The sequence below is a fragment of the Rhinatrema bivittatum genome, chromosome 8, assembly GCF_901001135.1.
Source record: "Rhinatrema bivittatum chromosome 8, aRhiBiv1.1, whole genome shotgun sequence".
Taxonomy (NCBI): domain Eukaryota; kingdom Metazoa; phylum Chordata; class Amphibia; order Gymnophiona; family Rhinatrematidae; genus Rhinatrema; species Rhinatrema bivittatum.
This window is the reverse complement of record NC_042622.1, coordinates 113901775-113929610: the sequence shown is the minus strand read 5'-3', so window position 1 is coordinate 113929610 and position 27836 is coordinate 113901775. Positions and strand designations below refer to the sequence as shown.

General features: G+C 40.3%; 1 protein-coding gene across 1 annotated transcript in view; it reads right to left on the bottom strand.

Annotated features, from left to right (window-relative positions):
• The window catches only part of PSMB7 (proteasome subunit beta 7), a 193246-nt gene that overhangs the window by 82050 nt on the left and 83360 nt on the right, over positions 1 to 27836 (bottom strand). The window contains exon 6 of the mRNA XM_029613081.1: positions 4716 to 4774. Coding sequence (XP_029468941.1) covers positions 4716 to 4774 — 59 coding nt within the window. The remainder of the gene's footprint in view (positions 1 to 4715; positions 4775 to 27836) is intronic.

Sequence of the window (27836 nt, the reverse complement as noted above, 5' to 3'; positions counted from 1 at the left end):
GGCTAACTGAAGTCTCACATTTCTAATGTGTTGCTCATTTTGCTAACTGGTCTAAGCTCTGTTAGCATTTTTCAGTCTATTTCCTCATCCTGGCTAGGTGGATGGTATTATATCCCCACTACTCTACTCTTCCTTTTTACCCTTGGAATTTCCATCCAAAAGGATTCCAGAGTACAGTTTGTTTCCTGTAAAACTTTTATCCTACTTGGCTTTATTCCATCCTTTACATATAGTCGCACCCTCCATCAATTTTATCTGCCCTATCATGTCAATATATTTTGTACCCAGGTATCAGTGTCCCAGAGTTATCCTCTTTTCACTAGGTCTCCAAGATGCCTATTATGTCTATATCTTCCTTTAGTGCCAGTCTTATTTGCTAGACTTCTGGCATTTGCATACAGACATTTTAAAGTAGCTTTATTTGTATTTTTATTTAACCACAATCTGATTATCACATAATACAGCCAGTTTGGAGTAATTTCTACCTACATATTTTGTATTTATATACATCTGGGTTTTTTCAGCTTTTTCAACCACCTCTCTATCGGGACATTCTAAATTACTTCCATGGTCATTTATCAAATTGGGTTAGGGCCCTAATGCCCGCAATAAATAACGCATCGCGAGATGCATATGCAGGTTTTAAAAATTTAGTCGAAAGGGAGGAGTTTGGGTGGGGTTCATGAAAATGAGGGGTGTTTAACGTTGCGTGCGATAGCACAGCGTGCTCTATCACACAATTTAACACCGGAAATAACTACACCTTTTTTCCTGGCATTATGCCCGAAATGGGATTTGCAATAAAAATTGGAAATCCCATTTCAGGCAGGAGAGGGGGAAAGAGGGAGAGACAGCGCGAGCCTCTGGATAGGCACACATATTTTACAGTAGTATAAAAAGCTGGCTGAGGGGCAACTAGTAACTTGGTGTGCTGTTTTGGTGGTGGCCTAGGTTTTGGGAGGCAGTTTTACATGCACAGTCAGAGGTACGAACAGCACAGTATACCATCAGTGAAGATTTGATGTGATGAAAGATAAAGTTGAGATTTGTACAATGTTCTCTCGACCTAGTTTGATGCACTCTCTACTTAGCTGCTATCAAGCTAGGTCGAGAGTACATTGTACAGATCTGATCTTTGTGTACCTTTCCTCACTCCCCATCACAACAAATCTTCACTGATGTATACTGTGCTGTTCGTACCTCTGACTGTGCATGTAAAACTGCCCCCAAAACCTAGGCCACCACCAAAACAGCACCCCGAGTTACTAGTTGCCCCTCTTACAGTGGCATAGTTTACTTATATGAGAGCTTTATAAAGAGTCTCTCTCTCTCTCTAGCCAGCAGTCCAAAAAGTGGTAAAAGCCTATCTGGGCAATACTCGGCTCACAATGTGAAAATATCGTGGGTGCGATAAATTTAAGGCGTGTATCTCGAAAATTACCCTAACCATGCCCTCCCCCCCCCCTTTTTTTTTATCATGGGAATTATTTTTGCTATATTTATAGCAAAATGATAAATCTAGGTCTTGATTTGCCAGACTCCTCTGAAAATACCTCCCCTCTGAAACATGTGCTACTAAGCGACTGTCAATCCTTCTGCAGTTCTTCTTCCCAATCTACTGTGGTTTTAGTAACTGAATAATTTTGTGTCTACTACAAATCTAACCACCTCACTCGCTGCTCTCTTTTCCAGATCATTTATAAATGTTAAATAGTACAGGTCCCATTACTAATTCCTGTGGTATTCCACTGATGACTTTTCTCTATTTGAACAACTGACCATTTAACCCTATCCTGTTTCCTGTCTTCTAACGAGTTAATCCAAAATAGGACATTGCCTCTTAACCCATGACAATTTCCTGAGAAGTCTCCCATATGGAACTTTTTCAAACACCTTCTGAAAATCCAAATACACCATATTCACTATATCATTTAATACTATTAGGACATTTTTTAATACTATTCTTAAGAATTAAGTGCATGTTTAATAGTAGAGGAACAAACAAATACCCACAGCCTCATGCTAATTTTAAAAGGGAAACTCCCTTTAAAAATCAGGGAAGTTGCAGGAAAGTATGCCTCATATGTACTCTCCCGCCCCTGAACTAACTCCACCTTTTTTGCCATGGGTAAAAGTACCCTTGCTGTGACCAGCAGCAAATGGAGAGAAGTGGGCCATTTTCAAACATTCAATTTCTGTGGGCAAAATGACTATGGTCTCCAGCTGTATTCTCACCAGGACAGTACAGAATGAGATTCACAGGACCAACCCAACCCAGTCTTTTGAATAGTGGATGGGTGAGTTGCACATAGTGCTGTACACTACATGCATCCACCCACGCATGTAGAGTGGGTATCCCTGAAACAAATATAATGCACACAAACTGCCTGTTATATATGTGATTTGTCTCCAATTTGTGAATAGAATACAAATTGATGATCAATTGCAGTGAACAACAACAATATCAAACTCCCACACAAAAACCTAAGCCAAGACCTCGCAAACTTCTTCAAAAACAAAATCAGCAAAATATCAGAAAATATAACCAAGACCACAAACAACTCCTCAAACCTGAATCGCACAGACATCACACCTTGGGCTTACTTTGAACCGATATCAACCACTGAAACTGAGAAGCTAATCAAATCACTGAACCCAGCCAGACATGAACTTGACACAATACCAACACACACACTAAAAGAAATCTCCCAAACCATCGCACCAACCATCACTTCAATTATAAACAAATCACTAGAAGAAGGAGATCTTCCGGTCAACCTAAAAATCACCACCATAAAACCCATCTTACAAAAAAAGAACCTTGACCCCTACGACCTAAGCAACTACTGACCCATTTCAAACCTTTCATTCCTCGCCAAGCTAACCGAGAAGGCCGCGCTTAAACAGCTGAACGATCATCTAGATGCAAACATCATCTTAAACCCAACCCAACACAGCTTCAGAAAAAATCACAGTACAGAAACTCTACTCACCAACCTAACAAATACTATCCTAAGAGGTTTTGACCACGGACAACGATACATCCTCATTCTACTCGATCTATCGGCTGCATTCGACACAGTCGAACACAGTAGCCTAATCTCAAGACTATCCGAAATAGGTCTAACAGGAAAAACTCTAGAATGGTTCACATCCTTCCTCCAAAATAGATCCTACAAGGTAAACTTAAACAACCACACCTCTGAAGCCATCCCTCTTGAAACCGGAGTGCCACAAGGATCCTCTCTATTGGCCCTCCTATTCAACATCTACCTATTACCACTCTGCCAAATTCTTTCAAGCCTCTCCATCACCTACTTCCTGTACGCCGACGACATTCAGCTAATCATCCCAGTATCAAACTCCATAGAGAACGCACTAAAAATCGCAGCCACGACCATCAACAAAATCAAACTCCTATTAAACCAACTAAAACTTTGCATCAACACCAACAAAACTGAATGTATGCTGATTGAAAGAAGCAACTCCGGTGATCATCTGAACTACCCCAGTGTCATCGACAACAACCCCATCAAACTAAAAGAACACGTCAAGGGCCAGGGAATCTGGATCGACCCCCAGCTCAACCTCAAAAAACACATCACCATGAAAACAAAAGAAGGCTTCCACAAACTATCAATTCTCAAACACCTCAAACCCTTACTAAACCAAACAGACTTCAGAACCATTCTTCAATCATTGATCTTCTCAAGCATCGACTACTGCAACTCCCTCATGATAGGTCTTCCAAAATCAACCCTACACCCTCTACAAATACTACAAAACACCACCGCGCGAATTCTCACTGGACTCAAAAGAACAGACCATATCTCACCCGTACTAAAAGATCTACACTGGCTCCCCATAGAAAAAATAATAGAATACAAAACATTATATACAACTCAATTCACCAATTCACCACAATGACTATGATTGCCTCAACTCCCTAATTTAAATTCACCACACTCAATGCAACACAAGATCAATCAATAAAGCATGACTAGAAATCCCACCAGTCAATACAGCCAAACTAACCACCACTAGAAAAAGAGCTCTCAATAGCCGGACCTCACCTCTGGAACACCATACCTTCCAGTCTCAGACTTCAAAGCAATACCAAACTGTTCAAAAAAACTTTTCAAAACCTGGCTCTTCAAACAAGCATACAAAGATGGGATTGGATAAACCAACAAATATGACAACCCCCAGCAGTCCCACACCCCCCACTCTTCCCACCATAATCCCCCCCTCTCTCCACAAATCCACTCCCACCCCTATACCCTACCCAATCACTCTTATCTTCACCTCTAGAATATCCTACAACTTAGTACCCCCTCCGAACAATGTACTATGATGATTTTAGCATCCTTTTTTTACATGCTACTGTATCAGTATATTACTCCTTAATAAGGTATTTATCCCAAGTTCTTATGCTAATCCATGTTTAAGTTACTCCTCTGAATTTATTGTATTTCTCCGTTATAATTGTGAACTTGTTGAAGTTGATCCGCAGAATTTAATGTATTTCGTTGTTAAAAATGTAAAACAGAGTGAAGGCCATCACCAATACTTCGGTATATAAAAGCTTATAAATAAAATAAATAAATTTAATGTAAATTGCCCTATACTTCAAAAATTAAAAAAAGAAGGAATGAAGACATCTGGTTAGAACTACAGATAATAAAAAGAGAGCAATATAAGATGGAAACACATACCTCCATGTCTGGCTTATATCTATCTTCAAATACAGTCATAGCTGCCAAGGATCCAGAGCCTACAAGAAACAGGCATCATTACTTTCAAAACTTGTAACACTACAATGTATGTCAAGAGATTTTCAAATTCATATGTGTATGTCAATTACATTACAGAATCAAACATTTAACACTTTTGATTAGCTACCTCTATGTAATCATATCAAACTAAAACTGCACCAGTCTAGTTTATCTCTGGGTTCTCTCTACTTTCACAGCTAATGTGAACATCCCTATATTCTTTTTACAGTTTGTGCTTCATCATCATATTTATTTGTATTTCTATTCCACCAATACTTAAGAGCTAGGTGCTGAACAACAAAACATCCATAATTCAATCAAAATGGCAAAATAAAAACAAAAATACAGTAAAATATAAAAAAGAATCCAACAACAGCTCAGAGCTTACTCAAATGCTGGCCTGCAAAGACAGATTTTCAACATCACCTTAAATGTCTTTGTACAATGCATCAGCCACAATTCTTGTGGAATGAAGTTCCAAAGCTCTGGAGAAGCCACAGAGAAAGCACGCTTAGGCGTGTCTGCAAACCTTGCCTGACAAATTGACGGGACGTCTAATAAGCCTCTCTGCGAGGACCTCAGAGCAAGAGATGGGTTGTAAAAGTGAAGGAGGGTATTCGCAAAGGGGAAAGAATTCAATATTATTAACTTGTGATCTAGCATCAAGACTCTGTACTGAATTCTGGACACAATTGGTAACTAGTGAATATCCTTTAAAACCGGAGTGATGCGGTCTCTTATTGAATGACCTAAAATCAGTCTTGCTGCGGCATTTTGCAGTATCTGAAGAGCTTGCAGTGTCAATTTTGGCAACCCAATGTACATGCAGTTACAATAGTCCATTAGTAGCAAAATTAATTCCTGAACAGAGCGGAAATCAGTAGCAGAAAGTAAAGGTTTCAAGTTGCGCACTAAGCGCAATTTGTAAAAGCGAGATAGAATCTATCACTACTCAAACTTCTCACACAGCATGCTACTTGTACATTAACTTATGATTCAGAGATGAGGAAACCAAAATCTAATGTCTCGCATATTCAGCAGGTTCAAAGATCATATATCAAGGGTATCAAAAGATCATTTGAAGCTGTCTATGCAAAAAAGTGGATAAAAGTGCATGCTGGATAAATAAGCACAGACTGTCTACAAGCAGCAAGAAAAGGCAGTATAGTGGTATCAGAAAATTTAAATTTGCTTGTTTCATGAAAGAAAGTGAACCTTTAGAAAGATATCTTATCTTTAGACAGCCTGCCAATATTTTCTCTGAATACTGCACTTTTTGGAGAGGATATAAAGTTGCCTCCAATTTTTTACTCCAATTAGAAGATTTTTTTGGCATTTATTACTTTTTAACTTGTTTTGCATACCACTGTCTATTTAGCTGGGTCACACAGAGAGCCATATTTTCCATTTAAAATGATTTGTGTACATCGCTTGACCACCTCAATGGTTTAGCAAAAGAAAAAAGGCAGCGATTAAACAGTTTCAAATGAGGTGTCCCGCTGATTTTATCAAGTCTGCTGAATGTATAATGAAAGAGGAGAAGCTGACAGCGAGGATGCAGTGAGGAAATGCAGACTCCCCTGATCTGAACCATTTAAAGAGGTCCAATTATAGATCAGATTTAAAGGGTAGAAACAGCAGATTTACACACACAAATCAATGAACATGGTAAACCCGATGAATATGACAGACACTCTTGTTACAGAATATTGCTGCGGCTGAGGATCATTACCTTTAGTGTACCAAATATATCAAGTCTAAAAGCAGTAGGAGGCCTAAAGTGTGTACTTTTATTACAAGCAATGACTATTCGTTCAGGCAATGGAGTAATGTGTGACTCCATTTCTACAAGCTAAAACTGAAAATAAAGCAACTTTTGTGGATTTATTTTGTTTTATGTAAGAAAAAGGAAGGGTGCACTTTTTCTTCTTACAAAATATGAGATACATGAATAATGATGGAATTCTTTTGAGCCCTAAAACAGCATTCCTCAGAATAAAAATAATCTCTTCCACAGTTAAAATAAAACCATTCTCTCTTGTAATTCTGATTTTTTTTTCAGGTGATTTTTTATTTTTTTTTTTTTAAGTTTTTGAAAGTTCCTCTTACTTTACTTTTCTTAGACAGATAAAATCAGGTGCGGTCAAAGCCTCATACAGGAATCATGCAGTGGTTCACATGTGAATACTAACACCAACAAATGAAGAGAGAACTCAGAAAAGGAAATAAAAAAGAATGGCATGTGGCCATAATAAAAAAAAGTGGCCTCCTTTTCTTCCAAAACTGTATAAAAATGAAGTGCAAAATTATATATATAAATATACATATCTAGGGAACAATATGTAAAAAGAGTCAAGAAAGAATGAGTTGATATTCTCAACATCCTGGCTAGCACTGCTAACTTACCAAGCCTTAGGAGCTCAAACAGCATTCTAATATACTTTGTGAATTTTACTATACAAAGCGTAGAATTAAGGGCCTACAAGCAAGTTGTAGGCAACAAGAAAATGTTACAAAAATTAAACAGCAGAACATTTGTCTTCACAGGCGAAAACCATAATGGAATTCAAGAAATCCTAGGATCAGCACAGATGATCCCTAGTTGAAAAGAAGTGAAAGGAAAGCCAGAGATCAAGTTGGGTTTATTGAGCCACACTAGTCAGTCAACTGGCAGACTAGACAGGTCTTATGACAAGAACACAGGAACAAGAAATACCATAGTGGGTCCATTAAGTCCAGCATCCTGTCACTGAATGAGAATATCAAGGGCACAAGTAGGCAGTAGGATTCCAAAGAATAGGTCCAGTCCTTACTCATAACCAGGGATAAGAAGTGGCTTTCCCAAGTCTACATGGCTGATAGTGGTATATGGAGTTTTTTCCAGGAACCTGTCTAGAACCGTTTCAACCCAGCTATGCTAACTGCTATTAACACATTCTCTGGCACCAAATGCCACAGTTTAATTGTGCACTGAGTGAAAAAAAATACTTTCCCTGATTTGTTTTAAAAGTGCTACAGGGAGTTTCCCTTAGTACTATCAGAAAGGGTAAATAACTGTTTCCAATTTATCATTTCCGCTCCAATGTTGATTTTATAGACCTCAATCTAATCCACTCTCAGCCGTCTTGTCTCCAAGCTGAAGAAACCTAACCTGTTTAGACTTTACTCACAGAGGAACAGTTCAATCCCCTTTATAATTTTGATCACATTTTTCCGAACCATCTCCAAACTGCACAACACTCAAGGTGCAGTCGCATTATGGATCAATATAGAAGCAATATATTTCACATATAATATTTTCCATTCCTTTCCTTATAATACCTATTTGCTTTTTTGACCACCACTGCACACCGAGGGGAGTATTTCAAAGTATTGTCCACAGTGACTCCAAGACCCTTTTCCGGGGTAGCCTAATACAGAACCCAGCATTGTGCAACTACAGTTTGGATTATTCTTCCCTATATGCATCAGTTTGCACTTGTCCATATTACATTTCTTCTGACATTTAGATGCCCAATCCTTCAGTCTCACAAGGTCCTCTTACAATTTTTCACAATCGGTTTGTGATTTAACTACTTGGAATAATTTTGTGTCACCTGCAAGTATGATAATCTCATTCCCTTTCCCAAATCATTATCTACCATTATATTCTATGTTTATATGTTAAACAAAACCCACAGCAAAAAGGAGAAAGAATGTATTGATTGGGGTTATTGAAATTACTAAATAATTTGGAACACATTTTTTTCACCATGTGGCAAAGTTATGACAAATGACAAAAGATCAGGGCCATGTCAAGGGAAAGGCATGCTACAGTTTCTAAAAGATGCTGCTTGAAAAATGGTGGAAGATTTTACCAAGGGACATATTATTCCTTGAATAGAGTAGAATTCTTTAAGGGAAAATTGGTGGAGAAGGTGAAAATTAAAAAGCTGAAGTAAGCTGCCAACTCTTTGCTAGAAAACCACCATGCCCAGTATTTAAGAGGTTGACGTTCAAATGCATTTATCCAGACAAATGATGGCTTTTGAATACTGGCACCATTTATCCAGATAAATGGTAGGTGTTGCACGGGTGTTCTAGCACAGAGTTGAGATAGCCAAATAACTTATTCAGCTAACTTCGATATCTGAGTTAAATATGTTCTTTGATTATCTCTAGATCTGGCTATGAGCAGATCTAAAGTTATCTGGGAATGCATTCCTGGAAAATGTTAATCAGCTGTATTCAAAAGAATACAACTAATTAAGTAGTGAACTAGCTTAAAAAAAAAATAGCCAGTGGGCTTGGTGGCCTGATTCCCTAACGCCCATTCCAGTAATTAATATCACTTATAACTTATTCAGCTAACTTTAGCCAGATAAAATATCTGTTTTAGTGTTATTTGAATATTGGCTTCTCTGTATTTTAGTACTCAGTTTTCTTACCAAATCAAATTCTGAATTCCAAGCAGACAGATCTTGTGTATTTGGAATTTAGAATTTGATTTGGTCTTAGCAAATATTTGATGAGTTTAAATCTAAGAGTGGTAGACTTAAACTCATCAAATACTTGCTGAGATAAAACTCTTCTATAAAGAACACGTGTTTTAAAGGTTTTCTCTCTTTACAATAGCATCTGGTTTACTTGTGAGCACAGCTAGAAAATTTCTAAAGATGGATAAAAAGTCATGCAGTGCAAAGTGATCCATGATGGTAATTCTTTGGCCCATCCACACAAACTTTAGCTGCAGATTTTAATTTACAGATTTCTAATTGGTTGTCAAGCATCAGCAAGACCTGAAACGTATGCCCCTAAAATGCTGTGGTGCTCTGGATTTCTGGCATGCCTGTTTCTCAGCACAGTATGCACTGATTCAACACTCAGCATTTCTGTGCTTTAACATTTCATCAGAGTTTAATAACGGAAGTGGAATACAGACTGGCCAAAATATCTCTTGGAAGGTATATGTAGTCCCATTCATTTTTAGAGGGAGATAAGTAAAATACCTCAAGAAATGTCACTGCCCTCTTACTTCATCCTCATTAAATGTCATACCACATGTTGCTCTAAATGTAAAACATCTTAGAATGGACCAGGTTCTATTACTTTTACCAGGCAAAAGTCATAGCATGATACATGCAAGAAGAAAAAGGTTTTCTTACTGTAAACAGTGTTCTCCGTAGACAGCAGGATGAATTAGTCATGACATTTGGGCGACATCATCCAGCAGCACCAAATGGCCCTCTTCTATCAAAGCTCATTGAACTTTTAGCTCTACTAAGCATGCTTGAAAATACCTGCACAGGTACTGCCTCGTGAGCCCTCTCAGTCTAACTAGGTAATCAACTCTCCAGGGAAGCGGGTGGGTATTTAGCATGATTAATTCATCCTGCTATCTATGGAAAAAAACATTTATCGTAAGTAAACTTGCTTTTTCTGTTGACAAGCAGGGCTGAATTACCCAAGCTGAGGGTTGCAGTGGAGCATTTCACTGAAATAAGCAACAGATTCCCGTTCAAATTTACTGTCACTCAGAGATTGTCCAGACAGTAATGGGATGTGAAGGTGTGTACTGATGACTATGTTACAGATTTGTAAATATCTTTGAGAGGTATGGCTCACAAATGAGCAACTGATATAGCCATGGTTCTAACTTGATAAGCCTTGATGGTTTCTGTAGTTTGTAGACTTGCAGGTACATAGCAGTGTGTGATGCAATATGCAAGCCAGCTGAACAATATATGTTTGGCACCGTTATGCCCAGTCTGTTAGGATCGTAAGAGATGAACAGCTAAGAAGTCTGATAAGGCTTCTTTCATAGTAAGCCAAAGTTCTCTCTCTCATTTTCATGTTCAAATGGCTTCGGTAAATATGTAACACAATGGCTTGATTAATATGAAAAACTGATGCTACCTTTGATAGAAACACTGAGAGGATGCAGAGCACCACCATAACGTGGAAGAACTGCATATAAGGAGAATAATGAACTAAAGCCTGAAGCTCGTCAACTCTACTGGCTGACAAGACTGTCACTTTCCATGTTAGACACTTAAGAGACACTTAAGAGAAACCAATTCCAATGGTTAAAATGGTGGCTTCATCGGTTGTGCCAGAACCACATTTAGATTCCATGGAACTGCAGGTTTAATATACCATAAGCCTTTCATGAACTTGGGTACTAATGGATGTGTAGAGATAGGCTTACCCTCAATTTGAGCATGGTAAACTGCTAAGGTACTGATTAGAAAGAGAACAAACAGTTCATTAACTTTCTGTGTTTGCATGCAAATGGATCCAAGGAATTGTGTTGGCATCATGCAGAAAACCATTTCCATTTAGATCTGTAAGATCTTCTAGTTAATGGTTTCCTGGCAGACAGTATTATGTTGTCAACCTCCTTGGGTAAGGACAACTCAGTGATCACTGAGCATTCAACATCCAAGCTATCATGTTGAGGAAGGGAAGGTTCAGCTGAAACAGACATCCCTCAAGCTAATAAAATGTTATTGCAAACTGCAAAATATAAAACTTTTAAAAATAAATAAATAAGGGTGGATATGATCCAAGAGGGATCAGAGGGCTGCTAGACAGCTGTACCAGGTACACAAATCAAACTTGCTTGGGCTACACTGAAGCTTTGAGGATCAAACGTGCCTAGTCTTTGAGCACTTTTTGCATTGTTCTGGCTATTTTTTTTCATTCCACCTTTCTGCTACTTCAAAGTGGATTACATTCAGATAGAGAATTAGTGGAAAAGTATACATGAGATCTGCATCCCAGTCAAGCAGAAAAGCATCCTGAGCAGATCTGAGTTTGCCGAATATAACAGAGCAATGCTTTTCTAGTGTTCTGCTTTATTCTGATGCAAATAAGTTGACTGCTGGAAGTCCTCATAGATCGAACAGGGTCAGCTGTTGACTGTTCATTTGGTCGAAAAATTCTGCAAAGTGATCTGCTAACATGTTGGAGATCCCTGGAAGATAAGTCACTTGCAAGACAGGTTGATGTTTGCATCCCATATCTTTATCACTTCTTGGCGAAGAGTTTATTAATTTGTGCCTCCCTGCTTGTTCAAAAAGAACATGGCCACTTGGGTTGTCTGTATAAATTAGAATGATCTTCCATGGAGGAGGTGAATGGAAGTTGTTAGAGAATATCTGACTACTCTCAGTTCTAGAAAGTTGATCTGCAATTGCCTTTCTATCAATGACCAAGTTCCTTGACTCCGAAAGAACCCTGTATGGGTCTCCCCAACCCTTTGTGGAGGCATCCATTGCCAAAGCAACTTGGTGAGGAGGTAGATAGAATGGTGCTCCCTCCTGAAGAATGAACGGGTCTAGTGACCAGCACAGGTTCTTTTTCATTTCTTTCAAAATCTTAGTTGTTAAGGAATAAGTTAGTTTATCCCATTGAACATGGAGGCCCCATTGCAGAACATAAGAATTGCCATGCTGTGTCAGACCAAGGTCCATTGAGCCCAGCATTCTGTTTCCAATGGTGGCCAATCCAGGTACCTGCAGATCCCATAAAGTAGATTTAATTCCTGTTACTCCCAGGGATAGCAATTCTTTAGTCTACCTGGATAATAATGTGTTGTGGACTTTTCCTCCAAACCTCTTTTACATTTTAAATTTCTCTCCAAGTATATGCTTGTTCAGATTTCTTAAATCCAGGATGGGTCTCAGTATCCCAGATTGCTTGAGAATAAGGAAATAGCGGGAGTAGAACCCCCAATCATGATGGCTAAATTATATTGTCAGCTGTTTGAGGTGTGACTCCATCTCCAGGCAGAACTGTGTTGCATGAGATATATCCAGATTGAAAGCTGAGCAATGAGACAGTGTGGAAAACCGGGAGAAATGCAAGTAGTATCCAGACTCCGCAATCTTGAGTGAGAACCCAGCGATCTTCGGTGATCTTGCGCCACATTGCAGGTAAAGCTAGGTTCTCTCTCCTACCAGAAAGGATGCTTGCTGGATTTGAAAGGTGGTCAAAAACGTGGCCCAGACTTGCTGCATTGTTTTCAGTTGATGGTGCTCATGTTGTCTAACATGAGCCAGAAGTTGTTGCTGCTGCAGTAGTAGTAGAGGTGGGATCCGTTAGTACTGGAACTGCCTGAATGGGCATCTTTGGAAATAAAATCTTTTAAAAATGTAGTAAATGCACCTTGCAGAGGATTGTTGTTCTGATCCTGTGGAGAGGGCCTGGACTGCCACGTGTTGTAATTTTATTTGAGCTACTGTTTCTCTGAGCTTTTTTCCAAAAAGGTGATCACCCATCATGCAAGCTACTGGTTCTCAAACAAGCCATGCAGTATGTGCCAATAGAGGTTAATGAGGAGCATGCGGTAGTACCAAATAGTTCATAAATGGTTCAAATAAAATAACTTGTACAGTCTATGGCATCTAAGAGTGGTTGAGGGTATATGAATCTGCTTTCAATAGGCAGAAGGAACAGGCTTAAATTTTGTATACAATTGTAGAAGTATTGAACTATGTAGAACTGATACTCAGAAATCCATGCATTAATCATGGAGCTTTGGAATATATTTTTGCTAAGATTGTCCAGTAGCCTGAGATCCTTCCTTGGTGGAGTAGTTGAGTATTCTTTGCTCTTTTAAGTGCTGATTCCACTGCAACTGATTGATGGGGCAATTGTATTACCATATTCCAAACGCCAGGGATTTTTGTACTCTATATTTGATGTTTAGTTTTCTTGAAACTGGGGCACAGGAAATAGGAGTTTACCACATTCTTGTTTGTAATTTTTCCAGGATATCATATACTGGGATGGCTGCTAGTTCTACTGATGTTTCTAGAATGTGGAGGAGGCTGAAGACATTTGTGCAAGAATCTTCGTTGGAAGGCACACTCTTTATCCTTAGCTGCTAAAGAGGTAAAGAAATCCTTCACCAACTCCGCTACTTGATCAAAGAGCTGCTGTATCCTCTGTCCTAGCATGGAAAATCCTCTTCTGATACCAGAATGGGATCCTACACATCTTCTAGAGTCTGCAAGATCTGAATCGGAGGCAGATCAGATGTGAGAGCTACTAGAGTACAAATGGGGTCTGTCTCCAGAAGTAGCCCTTGTTCTATTAATTTTATTGATGTAAATGACCTAGTAACTGGTGGAGGCAGGGGAATCATATTCCCTTTTGCCCCTGCAAAAATTCTCGGTATGTCAGAAAACAGCTGTGTTGGAAGCACTGCAGCATGATGCGTACATGATGGAGCAGCCTGTTCCGATGGCATGGAGGATTGATGCATCGACTGTGCCAAGAGTCTAGATTTCTTCAGCATCAGTTGTACCAACAGCTCTGCAGAGCGGTACCCGCTCGACCGGCTCTTGGAGTTCGCAAGGAGCCAAGAGCAACCGCCAGTCAGAAGCGGTGACATCCCTTCCCCGGGAACGAAGAACGAGGGACACCCCTTGTGGGGATGGACAATCGGATATCCAGAGAGGGACCCATAAGAGTTGCCCTGGATTCCAGACAAATCCCCTCTTCTTGAAGGGAGAGGAGAAATGTGAATCGGAACCTCCTCATCCCAAAAATCTTTCAACTCTTCCATTGAGAGTTGAGTTACAATCACTGATCAATCCACCACAGGCAGCTACCCGCAGATGGGGTAGGTCACAAAATTCATCGAAGGAGCCCTAGCAAAAACGGTCCAATGACCCCAGCTTCTGTTCCCCGGCCCTGGCCTCCTAGGAGATGAACCGATTCAAAGAATTGAGACTCCAGCTCAGAGATAAACATGCCAGGGACGGAACCTCAGGGGCTTCCCCACAAAAGGGGTTTTGTGACACAGGAGGGGGGGGGGGGGGGGGTCGAAAGACATTCTTCTTCCGAGGGAGGAGAAGACTCCCGACACTATCCTCCCGGTGTCTACTCCCCTTAAGTTTCGAACAGGAACATAGTCCTAGGTCAGTCCTGTGGCTCTGGAGCATAACCTGTTATGCTCGCCACAAGGGAAACACACACACAGATACACCCATACAGCAGAGGGCAACTGGAAGAGAGAGTCCTATGCTGTAAAAACACTCTGACCAATACTCAAAGTGGTGTCCACTTGCTGGAGTAGGTGGCAATACGCTGCCAAAAGGCAAACAGTGAGTGATGTCGCCTTTCCCGCAAGTGCTCCCCAGCACTTTGTGGTGCAGAACTGACTAGGAGACAGACCATGACATCACGATGGCTTGGCTGAGAACTGCAGAGACAGGGAGAATGCTGCCTGCCATCTTCCGAGTCACTTGGAGCAGATGTCTTGCCGTATCCGACCACACATGTTGTACTCCGCTGTCACCGTAACTCTTACTGGCGTACATAGGAACAGTGTGACAACAGCATCCCCAGTACTACTGAGGCTCTGGGTATAGCACGATGGTGGGTGGCGTTCTACAGCATCGCCCTCTCCAGTAACTAATAACACTCCAAGAGGCTGGACACAGCCCTTTAAATTGTGTCAGGAATGGCTCACCGCCACTTCCCTCATGGAACGACAGCAGCGACATCCATGGTGACTGACAGGGCCCATGTGCTCTGAAGTTGTTCATGTGCAACTCACCAAGTCTGCTGGTGCCCACAGTGGTGAAGGTGCCAATAAGGCCCATAGCGCTTTCGCGCTCACCATCGATGGATCACCAGACGATGCTGCGCTCAGGGCTTTGACGCGTCAAGAGCCCAGCAGCACCAATAGAGACCCCGATGCCTGAAGGCATTGATGGAACAGTTGTACCAAGAATGCCAGGGGTGTCTGCAGAGGTTCTGCAGCCCCGACACGGCCCCAACATGCCTCATCGGTGCCCAGAGGAACTGATGACTGCTGCCACCATCGACTGTTCCCCTTGGCTCACCTATCTGTCCAAGGACATCAATGCTGCAAGTTTGATGGCAAACCTCGCCAGCGGCTATGACGGACGATAGCCTCACTAGCACTCATTAACACCAATGGTGCACAAATCCACCTCCAATTGCCTGCTGACCCCAGAGGCTCAGGGCCCCTGAGATCACAGACATCCATGGTGTCTGATAGCCAGTGATGGGATGACACAATGCCCCCTCAGTGCTCCTTCGGGACACTGCCGAGGCACCTCGAGGGCACCAGACCACTACACCGGTATGCCTTGGCCTACCAGGGTGCATTGAGTAAAGGATGATCAAGGGGCTTGATCCAGTCAAATCCAAACTCCCTGCTGCTCGAGGGCTTCAGTGGTATTCAAGGGCTCCTAAGAGCCCCAGCGGTAGATGACCTTGGGGACGACCATGGTCTGATGGCCTCCATGGGCGGTTCCGCACCTCGATGGCATAGAGGAAATCGGTATCAGGGCAGCTCCACACCGCGATGGCAAAGAGGCTACATATTTGAGGGAGGCAACTCGTGCACTTCAACGGGCTTGAGGCCATTTCAGGAATGGAGCCACAGCATCCATGGAGCCGAAGCATCCATGGCATGGATGGGTCCGCCACCTTGAACCCCCAGGTGCTCAATGACTCCGGTGCCTTGAGTCCATGAATGCCTTATGGCATCAAAGGCAATCACGCACCCCGATGGCATTGAGGGTGCCCTGGCACCTCGACAGCGTCAAGGGTGACCAAGGCATCCAAAATGGTCCATAAGATCCTAAAAATTGCCATATTTGGTCAGACCAAGGGTCCATCAAGCCCAGTATCCTCTTTCCAACAGTGGCCAATTCAAGTCACAAGTACCTGGCAAGTATCCAAACATTAAATAAATCTCAAGTTACTATTGCATATTAATTAATAGTACTTTATGGATTTTTTCTCTAGGAACTTATCCAAACCTTTTTTAAACCCAATTATACTAACTACTGAAACTACAACCTCTGGCAGTGAATTCCAGAATTTAACTATGTGCTGAGTGAAAAAGGATTTTCTTCGATTTGTTTTAACTGAGCTACTTGCTAACTTCATGGAGTGCCCACTAGTCTATTATCTAAGAGAGTAAATAACCGATTTACACTCACTTTTTCAAGTCCTTTCATGATTTTGTAGACCACTATCATATCCCCCCCTGCCCTCAGTCATCTCTTCTCCAAACTGAACAGCCCTCACTTCCTTAGCCTTACCTCATAGGGCAGCCATTCTATGCCCCTTATTATTTTGGTCGCCCTTCTCTGCACTTTCTCCAGTGCAACTATATCTTTTTTGAGATGCGATGACCAGAATTGCACACAGTATTCAAGATGTGGTCTCACCATGGATTGATATAGAGGCATTATGACATCCATTGTTTAATTTGCCTTTCACTTTTTAATAATTCCTAATATTCTGGGGTTTTTTTTCATCATATAAGGTACACAAAGCGGGTGATATTTACCACTCTCTCAACGCAATTAGAACCAATACATATATTGAAGAAGAGAGCAAATTTTTATTATCAAAAAAATTTTGTAATTACCAGTGTGTCATAAAATATACTCATACACTCACACATTCACTCAATTAAAATCACAAATTGAAGCCAAACATAGTGACTCACCAGAATATATGATATGACATTTACAGAATGTAAAGGGATATTTAGAATGCAACTGGAACCATGTATTTGTACATCCTGTGGTTAGGTGAAACCACTTACAACTCTATAAATGCTTTTACCTTACCTAATTATTCCCTAGTTTTCAAACATATGATCTTAATTACTACACTGTTTGTATAAACATATATACTGAATACATGTGTGCACCTATATATCAAAGTGCTTAAACACTTGAAATTCTCTTCATCTGGCGTTCTTCACTATGTGCTTCTCTTCATCGAAATATAAATACAGTGTTTCATTTTTCACCACGGTATAACCCCTACAAGAGACCCTTGTTTCTCTGATAACAGCTTCCTCAGGGGGATGTTGACCATCAATCCTGCTTGTATACAGTTCTTTTCAATGGACCCTCCGCATTATTCATGGGCTGACTTGCTTCATGTTGTTCTACACCAACTTTATATATGGAATGAAGTTAGCAAGTAGCACATTTAAGACTAATCGGAGAAAATTCTTTTTCACTCAACACACAATAAAACTCTGGAATTTGTTGCCAGAGGATGTGGTTAGTGCAGTTAGTGTAGCTGGGTTCAAAAAAAGGTTTGGATAAGTTCTTGCAGAAGAAGTCCATTAATGGCTATTAATCAATTTTACTTAGGGAATAGCCACTGCTATTAATTGCATCAGTAGCATGGGATCTTCTTAGTGTTTGGGTAATTGCCAGGTTCTTGTGGCCTGGTTTTGGCCTCTGTTGGAAACCGGATGCTGGGCTTGATGGACCCTTGGTCTGACCCAGCATGGCAATTTCTTATGTTCTTATGAATTCTCACAGACTAAATCCCAAGACGTTCTTATCTCATTCTCAAATGTTCTCTCATACATGTTTCCCAGCAAAAGCCTGATAATTGCACCAACTGTTAATAAATTCACGATAAGTACTGCAACGTCTAAATCTTGGAACTTAGACCAACCAAAGACTTGTATTTTTATTTGGATTATCTTCTCAGAAAAAAGCTCCTATTTGCAACGCTATGCAATTCAATATATTAAAGTCTTATTCTGGACTCCTTACAATCTTTGTGCAACCCTTTGTGCCACCTTTTTTGTTTTTTAACTTCTATGTTTCTTCTTCTTGTTTTGTTTACCTTTATCTTTTTCTTCATTGTTATCCCTTGTTAACAATTTTCCTTGTTATTAATGTTTCAATGTATTTGACAAAGGTAACATTTTTCCTGCATCTTCTGCTTTAATGCAAACCGGTATGATTTGTATTTTATAGAAGAATGTCGTCATACAAAAATTAAAAATAAATAAATAAATAAATAAATCTGGTAAGAACCAGTATTCTGACCAATAAGCCCAATGTCTTGTTACTTGAAACGGGAAAACCTCATTTGTACTGTAACAATAAATGTCCCAACAGTTCAATAAAATTCAATGGTTACTGAAGGCGCACACTTGTGAACAAAAACCAGAAAATTGACAACAAGTTGTGAGATAAGTGCCTTTTGCTGTTATTCCTGTTGGGACATTTATTGTTATAAGACTTTGGTTGGATTAAAGACAAAAATTATATTTACCAGAAATTGCTCCTCTACAATTGCATATCGCAATACAAGTCAAGCAAAATAAAAATGACTATCTAGAAAAATATTTTAGAATAAAGTAAAACAGTAAAGGGTCAAGACCGGTGGCTGAAATAATTGGCTTAAAAATTTCTGAATTTATCAGATCTTATGCCAATACTGAGGTCTTCCCTTCAAAAAAAATGAATAGTCTTTTTTAAAAAATAGATAAAAAGAAGCTTATTGAATTTAAATAAAAAGTTAAAAATTGTTATAATTACAACTGATTGAATTACTCAAAATGAGACTCTCCTCAAATATATCAAAATTAGTCAACTGGCTTATTTTTCGATACAATTTAATTGAAACAGGTCTGAAATTTCATTTTTTAGTTCTTTCAGAACCCTGGGGTATATGCCATCTGCTCCAGGGAATTTACTGCTCTTCAGTTTGTCAATCTTGCCTATCACATTTTCCAGTTTCAACGTGATTTGGTTCAGCTCATCTGAACCATCACTCTTGAAAACGGTCTCCAGAACAGGTATCTCCCCAACATCCCCTTCAGTAAACACTGAGGCAAAGAAATTGATTAATCTTTCTGCAATGGCCTAATCTTCCCTAAGTGCCCCTTTAACCCCTCGATCATCTAACGGTCCAACCAATTCCCTTGCAGGCTTTCTGCTTCAGATATATTTTAAAATGTTTGTGTTGTGAGTTTTTGCATCTATGGCCAATTTATTTTCAAATTCACTCTTAGCCTGTCTTATTAATGTCTTACATTTAACTTGCCAATGCTTATGCCTAATCCTATTTTCTTCTTCCAATTTTTGAATGAATATCTTTTGGCTAAAATAGCCTTTCACCTCACTTTCTAGCCATGCTGGCAATCGTTTGACCTTCCTTCCACCTTTCTTAATGCGAGGAATACATATGGACAGTGCTTCTAGGATGGTATTTTATTTAACAACGCATCACCTGGAGAGCAGGTCCTTGCTACAGGACCATCTCCTGCTGCACCAGGTTGATGCTCTCCAATCATGAGACCTTCCTCCTCCAAGGTAGTAACCAGGGCTACCAGACTGGAGTTGGGACTTGGCTACTATGTCCCTGAAGGTCTCATCTATATACTTCTTTTTTCTGCCTCATCTCCTCCAGGTCTGCCACTCTAGCCTCCAGACTCGTTCTCAGAGACAGGAGCTCTTTGCATCAGATTCTCAAGTACAATTTCTCACCAGTAGATAAAAATCATATGTGACACTCGATGCAAAAGACTGGGAGGCACCCCTTTTGCTACAGGACTGCTGCCTTCATCTTAAATTTGTTCAGCTCCTAGTTTAGATTGCTATGGGAGTAGGACTATGTACAATAAGGGTCATCTGAATGTATTAGTGTATTCACTATATATCTGGTAGTGACCTACAAGGGAATGATTAAACTCTTGATAATGTGTGGGGAATTTCTGAATTTAAGTTAAAAGATTGATTAATTTTTTTTCCCAATGCGTCAGATTAATGGTGCGCTAGTCACAGAAGTGCACGGGTAACCATTACTGGGCATGGTAGTGAAGGTGCGGCAGCAAGCTGCTTGCCAAAGCTCCTGCTCACCCTCTCTCCCAGGGATACTGCACTGCCATCACGGCAAGCAGGAGGGGAGGCTATATCATCCAGAGCTTCTGCCCGTGGAGACTAGTTCCTTTGGGTGTTGAGGGGGGGGGGGGGGGGGGATGAGCTATACCCCCCCCCCCCCCCCACACACACACACACAAGAACAGTATGGTCCTCAATCTCTTCAACTGTCTTATCTCCATCGATGCTTATTGATCGGTAAAACATGGAACTCTTGCCTGGGTAGAACTCAGGCGAGTCCTCAGGCTCCGCAGCCCACACAGATCACCCACAGACTGCACTCAAGTCAGGCCTGCCAGCACCAGACAAAAGGTACAAAAACAGACAGAGCAAGAAGAGGACACAGAAACTAAACTGCAGGTGCAGTATATATATAATTTTTTCTTTTTTAAAAAGGAAGAAATAGACTGTCAGACTACACAGTGACTAAGGCCTGCCATGCAGTTGGCAGACAGAGGAGAGGAAAAAGAGAAAGAAAAGTAAACTATTATAAGGTAAAGGAAAGAAAACAGCTACAGCTCTAGAAGAAATCACTTACAAAGACTGTAGAGAAAGAGAGCAAACCTGAATACCGTGACCACAAGGCTCCAATGTATTAGTATGTCCCCTAGTCTTTGTAATTTTTGAAAGAGTAAACCATCAATTTGCATTCACCCATTACATTCTGCTAGTTATTTTATAGACCTCTAACATATCTCCCTCCTCAGCCATCCCTACTCCAAGCTGAAGAACCCTAACCTCTTTAGCCTTTCCTTATAGGGAAATCGTTCCATCCTTTTTAACATTTTTGTCACCCTTCTCTGTAGCTTTTCTAATTCTGCTATATATTTTTTTTGAGATAGTGTCTAAAATTGCACACAATACTCAAGATAGGGTCGCATCAATGAGCGATACAGAGACAATATGATATTCTCTGTTATATTCTCTATTCTTTTCCTAATAATTCCTAGCATCTGAGGGTATTTTACACTTCTGTTCAGAGTTTGAAAGTTATCCCCTTAACAGCTGCCTGAAAACTGCCCTTCTCAGCCCAACTAAAAATACACGCAAGCATTTATAGCATGCCTACTTTCTGCCAGGGTAAAAAAAAAAAAAAAGCTGTCCCTGGGTGTGCTCTTTTTAGGCCAGGGGAGGAAAGCTACACATGTATATTCCATTTTCAAACATGTAAGCATGCTATTTTACCCTGGTTCAACCGTGCACACTAACAGGAGATGCAAGGTACACTTGTACTTTACCTCAGCTAGATTTCAAGAGAAACTGTTTGTATAATTTCTCAATGAAAGTTAGCTACAAAGAAGGTGCATTAAAAGTGCACAGATATTCTCCATCTAGGTAGCACACTGAAAATTTCCCCTATAATATCTTAAAACATTTTGAACTATATAATTTTAGCAGAAAAGAGTTTTTTTTCTTAAATGTATACTGCACTATACTTTAGAGTTGCATACTGAGAGTTTGTCAATCATGCAAGGTTTAAGCACTTCATTAGCAGTCCTCTGGTTCATGAAAGAAAAATAAATACACTTGTATTGAAGAAAAAAATGCTTCCAAATGCAGTTTTTCTTTTAAAAACTAAACAATAAATAATAAAATGAAACCTTTATCAGTGAGGTAAGGGCAAGATGCTTCCAATATGCCCTTTATGTCAACAAGGGCTCTTTCACTAAGCGGGCCATTATCTAGCTGATAAAATATGTCAAGTATTAGTAGTAGCTTTGAGTGAAACCCTTTGGCAAGATGGGGAGTGATGCAACATAAGTTCCGCTATTAAAATGCAATCATTCTTCTCAAAGAAAGAAGTCTAAAACTACAATGAGCATTTTACTGATTATGGAAGTGATCAAAAATGTTTACTTGTAATGAGAAAAAACAAGATTAGACTCCCTTTTATTTATTTATGGTTTTTTTATCTACCGACATTCGTAGGTACAACATGCCGGTTTACATAGAACAGTATTAACAAGAAAACGAGTTACATGAAACTATAATAATGGTAACAAGCGAGTTGAGTAATTTGTGAAATTTAAAGGGATAGGGCAGACAGCATTATGATAATAGAACATAGAGAAAGGAGGAACCAACAGCGATGCTACAAAACAATGGATCGGGCTAAACAATGGATTGTGCATCAAACAAGGAGTTGAGTAAGAGGTAAAAAGGGTTAAGGCACAGAACATTTATTATTGTGCTCCTGCTGAGATATTAATTTATAAAACTCCTCCTACATGCAGGCCCAGATTGAAGTACAAGCAATATAAGCAACTAAATTTTGAAGATGCCAAATACCTGGGCCAAAAAGGAACCTGCTCCCAGTTGCTTTAGGGTCATGCACAGATGTCATTTCAAATAGATATTACCATGGAACATTGAACAGCCCCACCCATCTGCCTATTGAATGCTAAAATCTTATATCCAGTTTTGTATACATGACTTTCATTAATCTGAAAGTGCTGCAGTGCTGAGTCTCTCTCATCAGAGTCCCCATATACGCAACATATTGATAAAGCTAGACTACCAACACTGAACAGCTGGAACAGAGAGCCGGGCAAAATTTTCCCTACAAAGCAGTGATTCTAAACCACATTTCTGATTCCCCAAAAATGCACAACATATAAGAAATAAATTATCAACATAAAAAGCAAATTTGCTTACCGTAAATGGTGTTTTCCATAGATAGCAAAATGAATTAGCCATGCTGTCTGGGACGTCCCCTGGCGGCCCGAAGCAGAAAACGCTCTCCACAGATACAGAGCTGTGCTCTGCGCACCTGTTCCCGCACAATTACCTGACTTCTTCAGTTAATAGAAAGCATATACGAGCAGCGAATGGAGAAGAAATACAAGGCAGAGACAGAATGAGTAAAGGGCTGTCCAGGGAGGAGGGTGGGAATCGCATGACTAATTCATCCTATCTACGGAAAACACCATTTACAGTAAGCAACATTGCTTTTTTCCCCCCATCGATAAGCAGGCTGAATTAGCCAAGCTGTCTCTGGAGCACACCTGTAATTCTGAGTCAGTGAGGTTACCCACACGGGTTGAAAGGATTGGTGTGCGAGAAAAAACACTTTGAGTGGTGGACAGCTTTATGTTTGAGTAGCGAAATGCAATTTTGCCTCTCCCATCGTTGCATCTGATCTAGCTAGTTGGTGGGGGCAATAATAAGCCGTGAAAGAATGCAGAACCGACCAAGTAGCTGCTTTACCTAGGTCTAGAATCGCAAGATCTCTGAGATGAGCTATGGAAGCCGCCATGACTGAGTTGATGTGCTTTTACTCCATCCAGGAGTCAATCCTGATGAGATGAGTAGCAGAAGTGAACCCACTAGAACAGCCAGTTTGCTAATGTCCATTTAGAAACTGGTAAGCCTGGCGCATTCGGGTTGAAAGAGACAAACAATTGAGAACTGTGTTCTGGGGACTGAGCTCTCTGAACATAATAAGCCAGTGCCCTTTTGCAGTCTAAGGTGTGAAGGACCCTTTCTCTGTCCATGGCATGTGGTTTTGGAAAGAAAGTCATTAAGGTGATTGTCTGATTCAAGTGAAAGGCTGAGATCACATTTGGGAGAAAAGCTGGGTTGGTCTCCAGGGTGACTGTCATGATAGAACTGCAAATAAGGAGAATAGTGCACTAAAGCTTGCAGTTCGCTGACGTGATGGCCACTAGGAACAAGACATTCCACGTCAGATATTTCATTGTGGTGGAATGCAACATTCAAATGGTGGATGCATGACTTTCTCTAAGACCAAGTTGATGTCCCAGGGAACCACCAGTTTGGTAATCAGGGGCCAGAGCCTAATAGCACCCTTCATGATGCAAAATATCAATGGATGCATCAAGATGGATTTCTCATGCGTATAGTGATGATACGCTGCAATGACACTGAGATGTACTCTAACAGAAGAGACCGCTAGGCCAGAACATAAGAAATGCCATACTGGGTCAGACCAAGGGTCCATCAAGCCCACTATCCTGTTTGCAACAGTAGCCAATCCAAGTCACAAGAACCTGGCAAGTAGACAAATATTATATAGATCACAAGCTACTATTGCTTATCAATTACCGTCATATGGATTTATCCTCTAGGAACTTATCAAAACCTTTTTTAAACCCAGTTATACTAACTTCTCTAACCACATCCGCTGGCAATGAATTCCAGAGCTTAACTATGCACTGAGTGAAAAAGAATTTTCTTTGATTTGTTTTTAAGGAGCTACTTGCTAACTTCATGGAGTGCCCACTGATCCTTCTATTACCTGAGAGAGTAAATAACCAATTTACATTAACTTGTTAAAGTCCTTTCATGATTTTGTAGACTTCTATCATATCCCCCCTCAGTTGTCTCTTCTCCAAACTGAACAGCCCTAACTTCTTTACCTTTCCTCATAGGGCAGCCATTCCATGCCCCTTATTTTGGTCGCCCTTCTCTGCACTTTCTCCAATGCAGCTATATCCTTTTTGAGATGCGGTGACCAGAACTGCACACAGTATTCAAGGTACAGTCTCACCATGGAGCGATACAGAGGTATTATGACATGCTCCGTTTTATTTTCCATTCACTTCTTAATAATTCCTAATATTCTGTTTGCTTTTTTGACGCCAGAGCACACTGGGCCGACAATTTCAATGTATTATCCACTATGATGCCTAGATCTCAGTGTGTAACTACAGTAAGGGTTATGTTTCTTCTACATGCATCACTTTACACTTGTCCACGTTAAATTTCATCTGCCATTTGGAAGCCCAATCTTCCAGTCTCGAAAGTCCTCCTGCAATTCATCACAATCCGCTTGAGATTTAACTACTCTGCATAATTTTATCATCCGCCAATCTGATCACCTCACTCATTGTACCTCTTTCCAGATCATTTATAAATATATTAAAAAGCACCGGTCCAAGTACAGATCCCTGAGGCACTCCACTGTTTACCTTTTTCCACTGTGAAAACTGACCATTTAATCCCACTCTCTGTTTCCTGTCTTTTAACCAATTTGCAATCCATAAAAAGACATCACCTCCTATCCCATGACTTTTAGTTTTCTTAGAAGCCTCTCTTGCGGGACTTTGTCGAACGTCTTCTGAAAATATAAATACACCACATCTACCGGTTCACCTTTGTCTACATGTTTATTCACCCCTTCAAAAAAATGTAGATTTATGAGGCAAGACTTCCCTTGGGTAAATCCATGCTGGCTGTGTCCCATCAAACCATGTCTATCTAAATGTTTTGTGATTTTATTCTTTATAACAATTTCCACAATTTTTCTTGGCGCTGAAGTCAGTTTCCCAGATCACCCCTGGATCCCTTTTTAAATGTAGGGGTTACATTGGCCATCTTCCAATCTTCAGGTACATCGAATGATTTTAATGATAGGTTACACATTTTTACTAATAGGTCTGAAATTTCATTTTTTTTAGATCTTTCAGAACCCTGGGGTGTATGCCATCCGGTCCACGTGATTAACTAATCTTCAGTTTGTCAATCAGGCCTATCACATCTTCCAGGTTCACAGTGATTTGATCTGAATCATCACCCATGAAAACCTTCTCCGGAACAGGTATCTCTCCAATATCCTCTTCAGTAAACACTGAAGAAAAGAAATTGTTTAATCTTTCTGCGATGCCCTTACCTTTTATAAATGCCCCTTTAACCCCTTTATCATCCAACAGTCCAACCGACTCCCTTGCAGGCGTTCTCCTTCGGATATATTTTTTAAAGTTTTTGTGAGTTTTTGCCTCTATGGCCAACTTCTTTTCAAAATTTCTCTTAGGCTGTCTTATCATTATCTTACATTTAACTTGTCAAAGCTTATGCTTTATCCTATTTTCTTCTAATGGATCCTTCTTCCAATTTTTGAATGAAGATCTTTTGGCTAAAATAGCCTCTTTCACCTCACCTTTTAACTCTGCCGGTAATCGTTTTGTCTTCCTTCCACCCTTCTTAATGTATGGAATACATCTGATCTGTGCTTCTAGGATGTGTTTGTTTGGTTTTTTGTTTTTTTTAACAATGTCCATGCCTGTTGCACACTTTTTACCTTTATAGTTGTACCTTTCAATTTTTTTCTAACTATTTTTCTCATTTTATCAAAGTTTCCCTTTTGAAAATTTAGCGCTAGAACTATGGATTTATATACTGTCCCCCTTCCAGTCATTAATTCAAATTTGATCACTATTGCCAAGCAGCCCCACCACCATTACCTTTCTCACTAAATCCTGCGCTCCACTGAGAATTAGATCTAAAATTGCTCCCTCTCTCGTCGACTCCTGAATCAATTGCTCCATACAATTGTCTTTTATTCCATCCAGGAACTTTCTCTCTCTAGCATGCCCGAATGTTTCACTTACCCAGTCACGATTGGGGTAACTGAAGTCTCCCATTATTACTGCACTACCAATTTGGTTAACATCCCTAATTTCTCTTAGCATTTCACTGTCCGACTCACCATTTTGGCCAGATGGACGGTAATATACTCCTATCACTATTCTCTTCCCCAACACACAAGGGATTTCTACCCATAAAGATTCGATTGTACATTCAGTCTCATGCAGGATCTTTATCCTGTTGGACTCTATGCCACCCTGCCACCAAGTTGCTCCTCTCTGTCATTGTGATATCATTTGTACACCGGTACAGCACTATCCGTTGGTTATCCTCTTTCCACCATGTCTCTGAGATGCCAATTAAGTCTATGTCATCATTTACTGCTATACACTCTAATTCTCCCACCTTACTTCTTAGACTTCTGGCATTAGCATACAAACATTTCAAAGTGAATTTTTTAATTTGTATTTACATTCTGCTTTTCAGTTGACAAGGATAAATTGGAATCTTTTAGCTCAGGTGTGTTTTTAATTATAGGCACCTGGACTACTATTCTTATTATTGGAACCTCTCTGTTGGGATGCCCTAAATCTAATGCTTCATTAGTATCCTTAGAAAATACCTCACTCCGAACCATGTACTGCTGAGCGATTGTCGGCTTTCCTCTTTGTTCTAGTTTAAAAGCTACTGGCTCCTTTTTAAAGGTTAGCACCAACAGCCTGGTTCCACCCTAGTTAAGGTGGAGCCCATCCTTTTGGAAAAGATTCCCCCTTCCCCAAAAGGTTTCCCAGTTCCTTACAAAACTGAATCCTTCTTCCCTACACCATCGTCTCATCCACGCATTGAGACTCCAGAGCTCTACCTTCCTCTGGGGACCTATGCATGGAATAGGGAGCATTTCAGAGAATGCTACCCTGGAGGCTCTGGATTTCAGCTTTCTACCTAAGAGCCTAAATTTGGCTTCCAGAACCTCCCTCTCTCATTTTCTTATGTCGTTGGTGCCCACATGTACCACAACAACCAGCTCCTCCCCAGCACTGTCTAAAATTCTATCTAG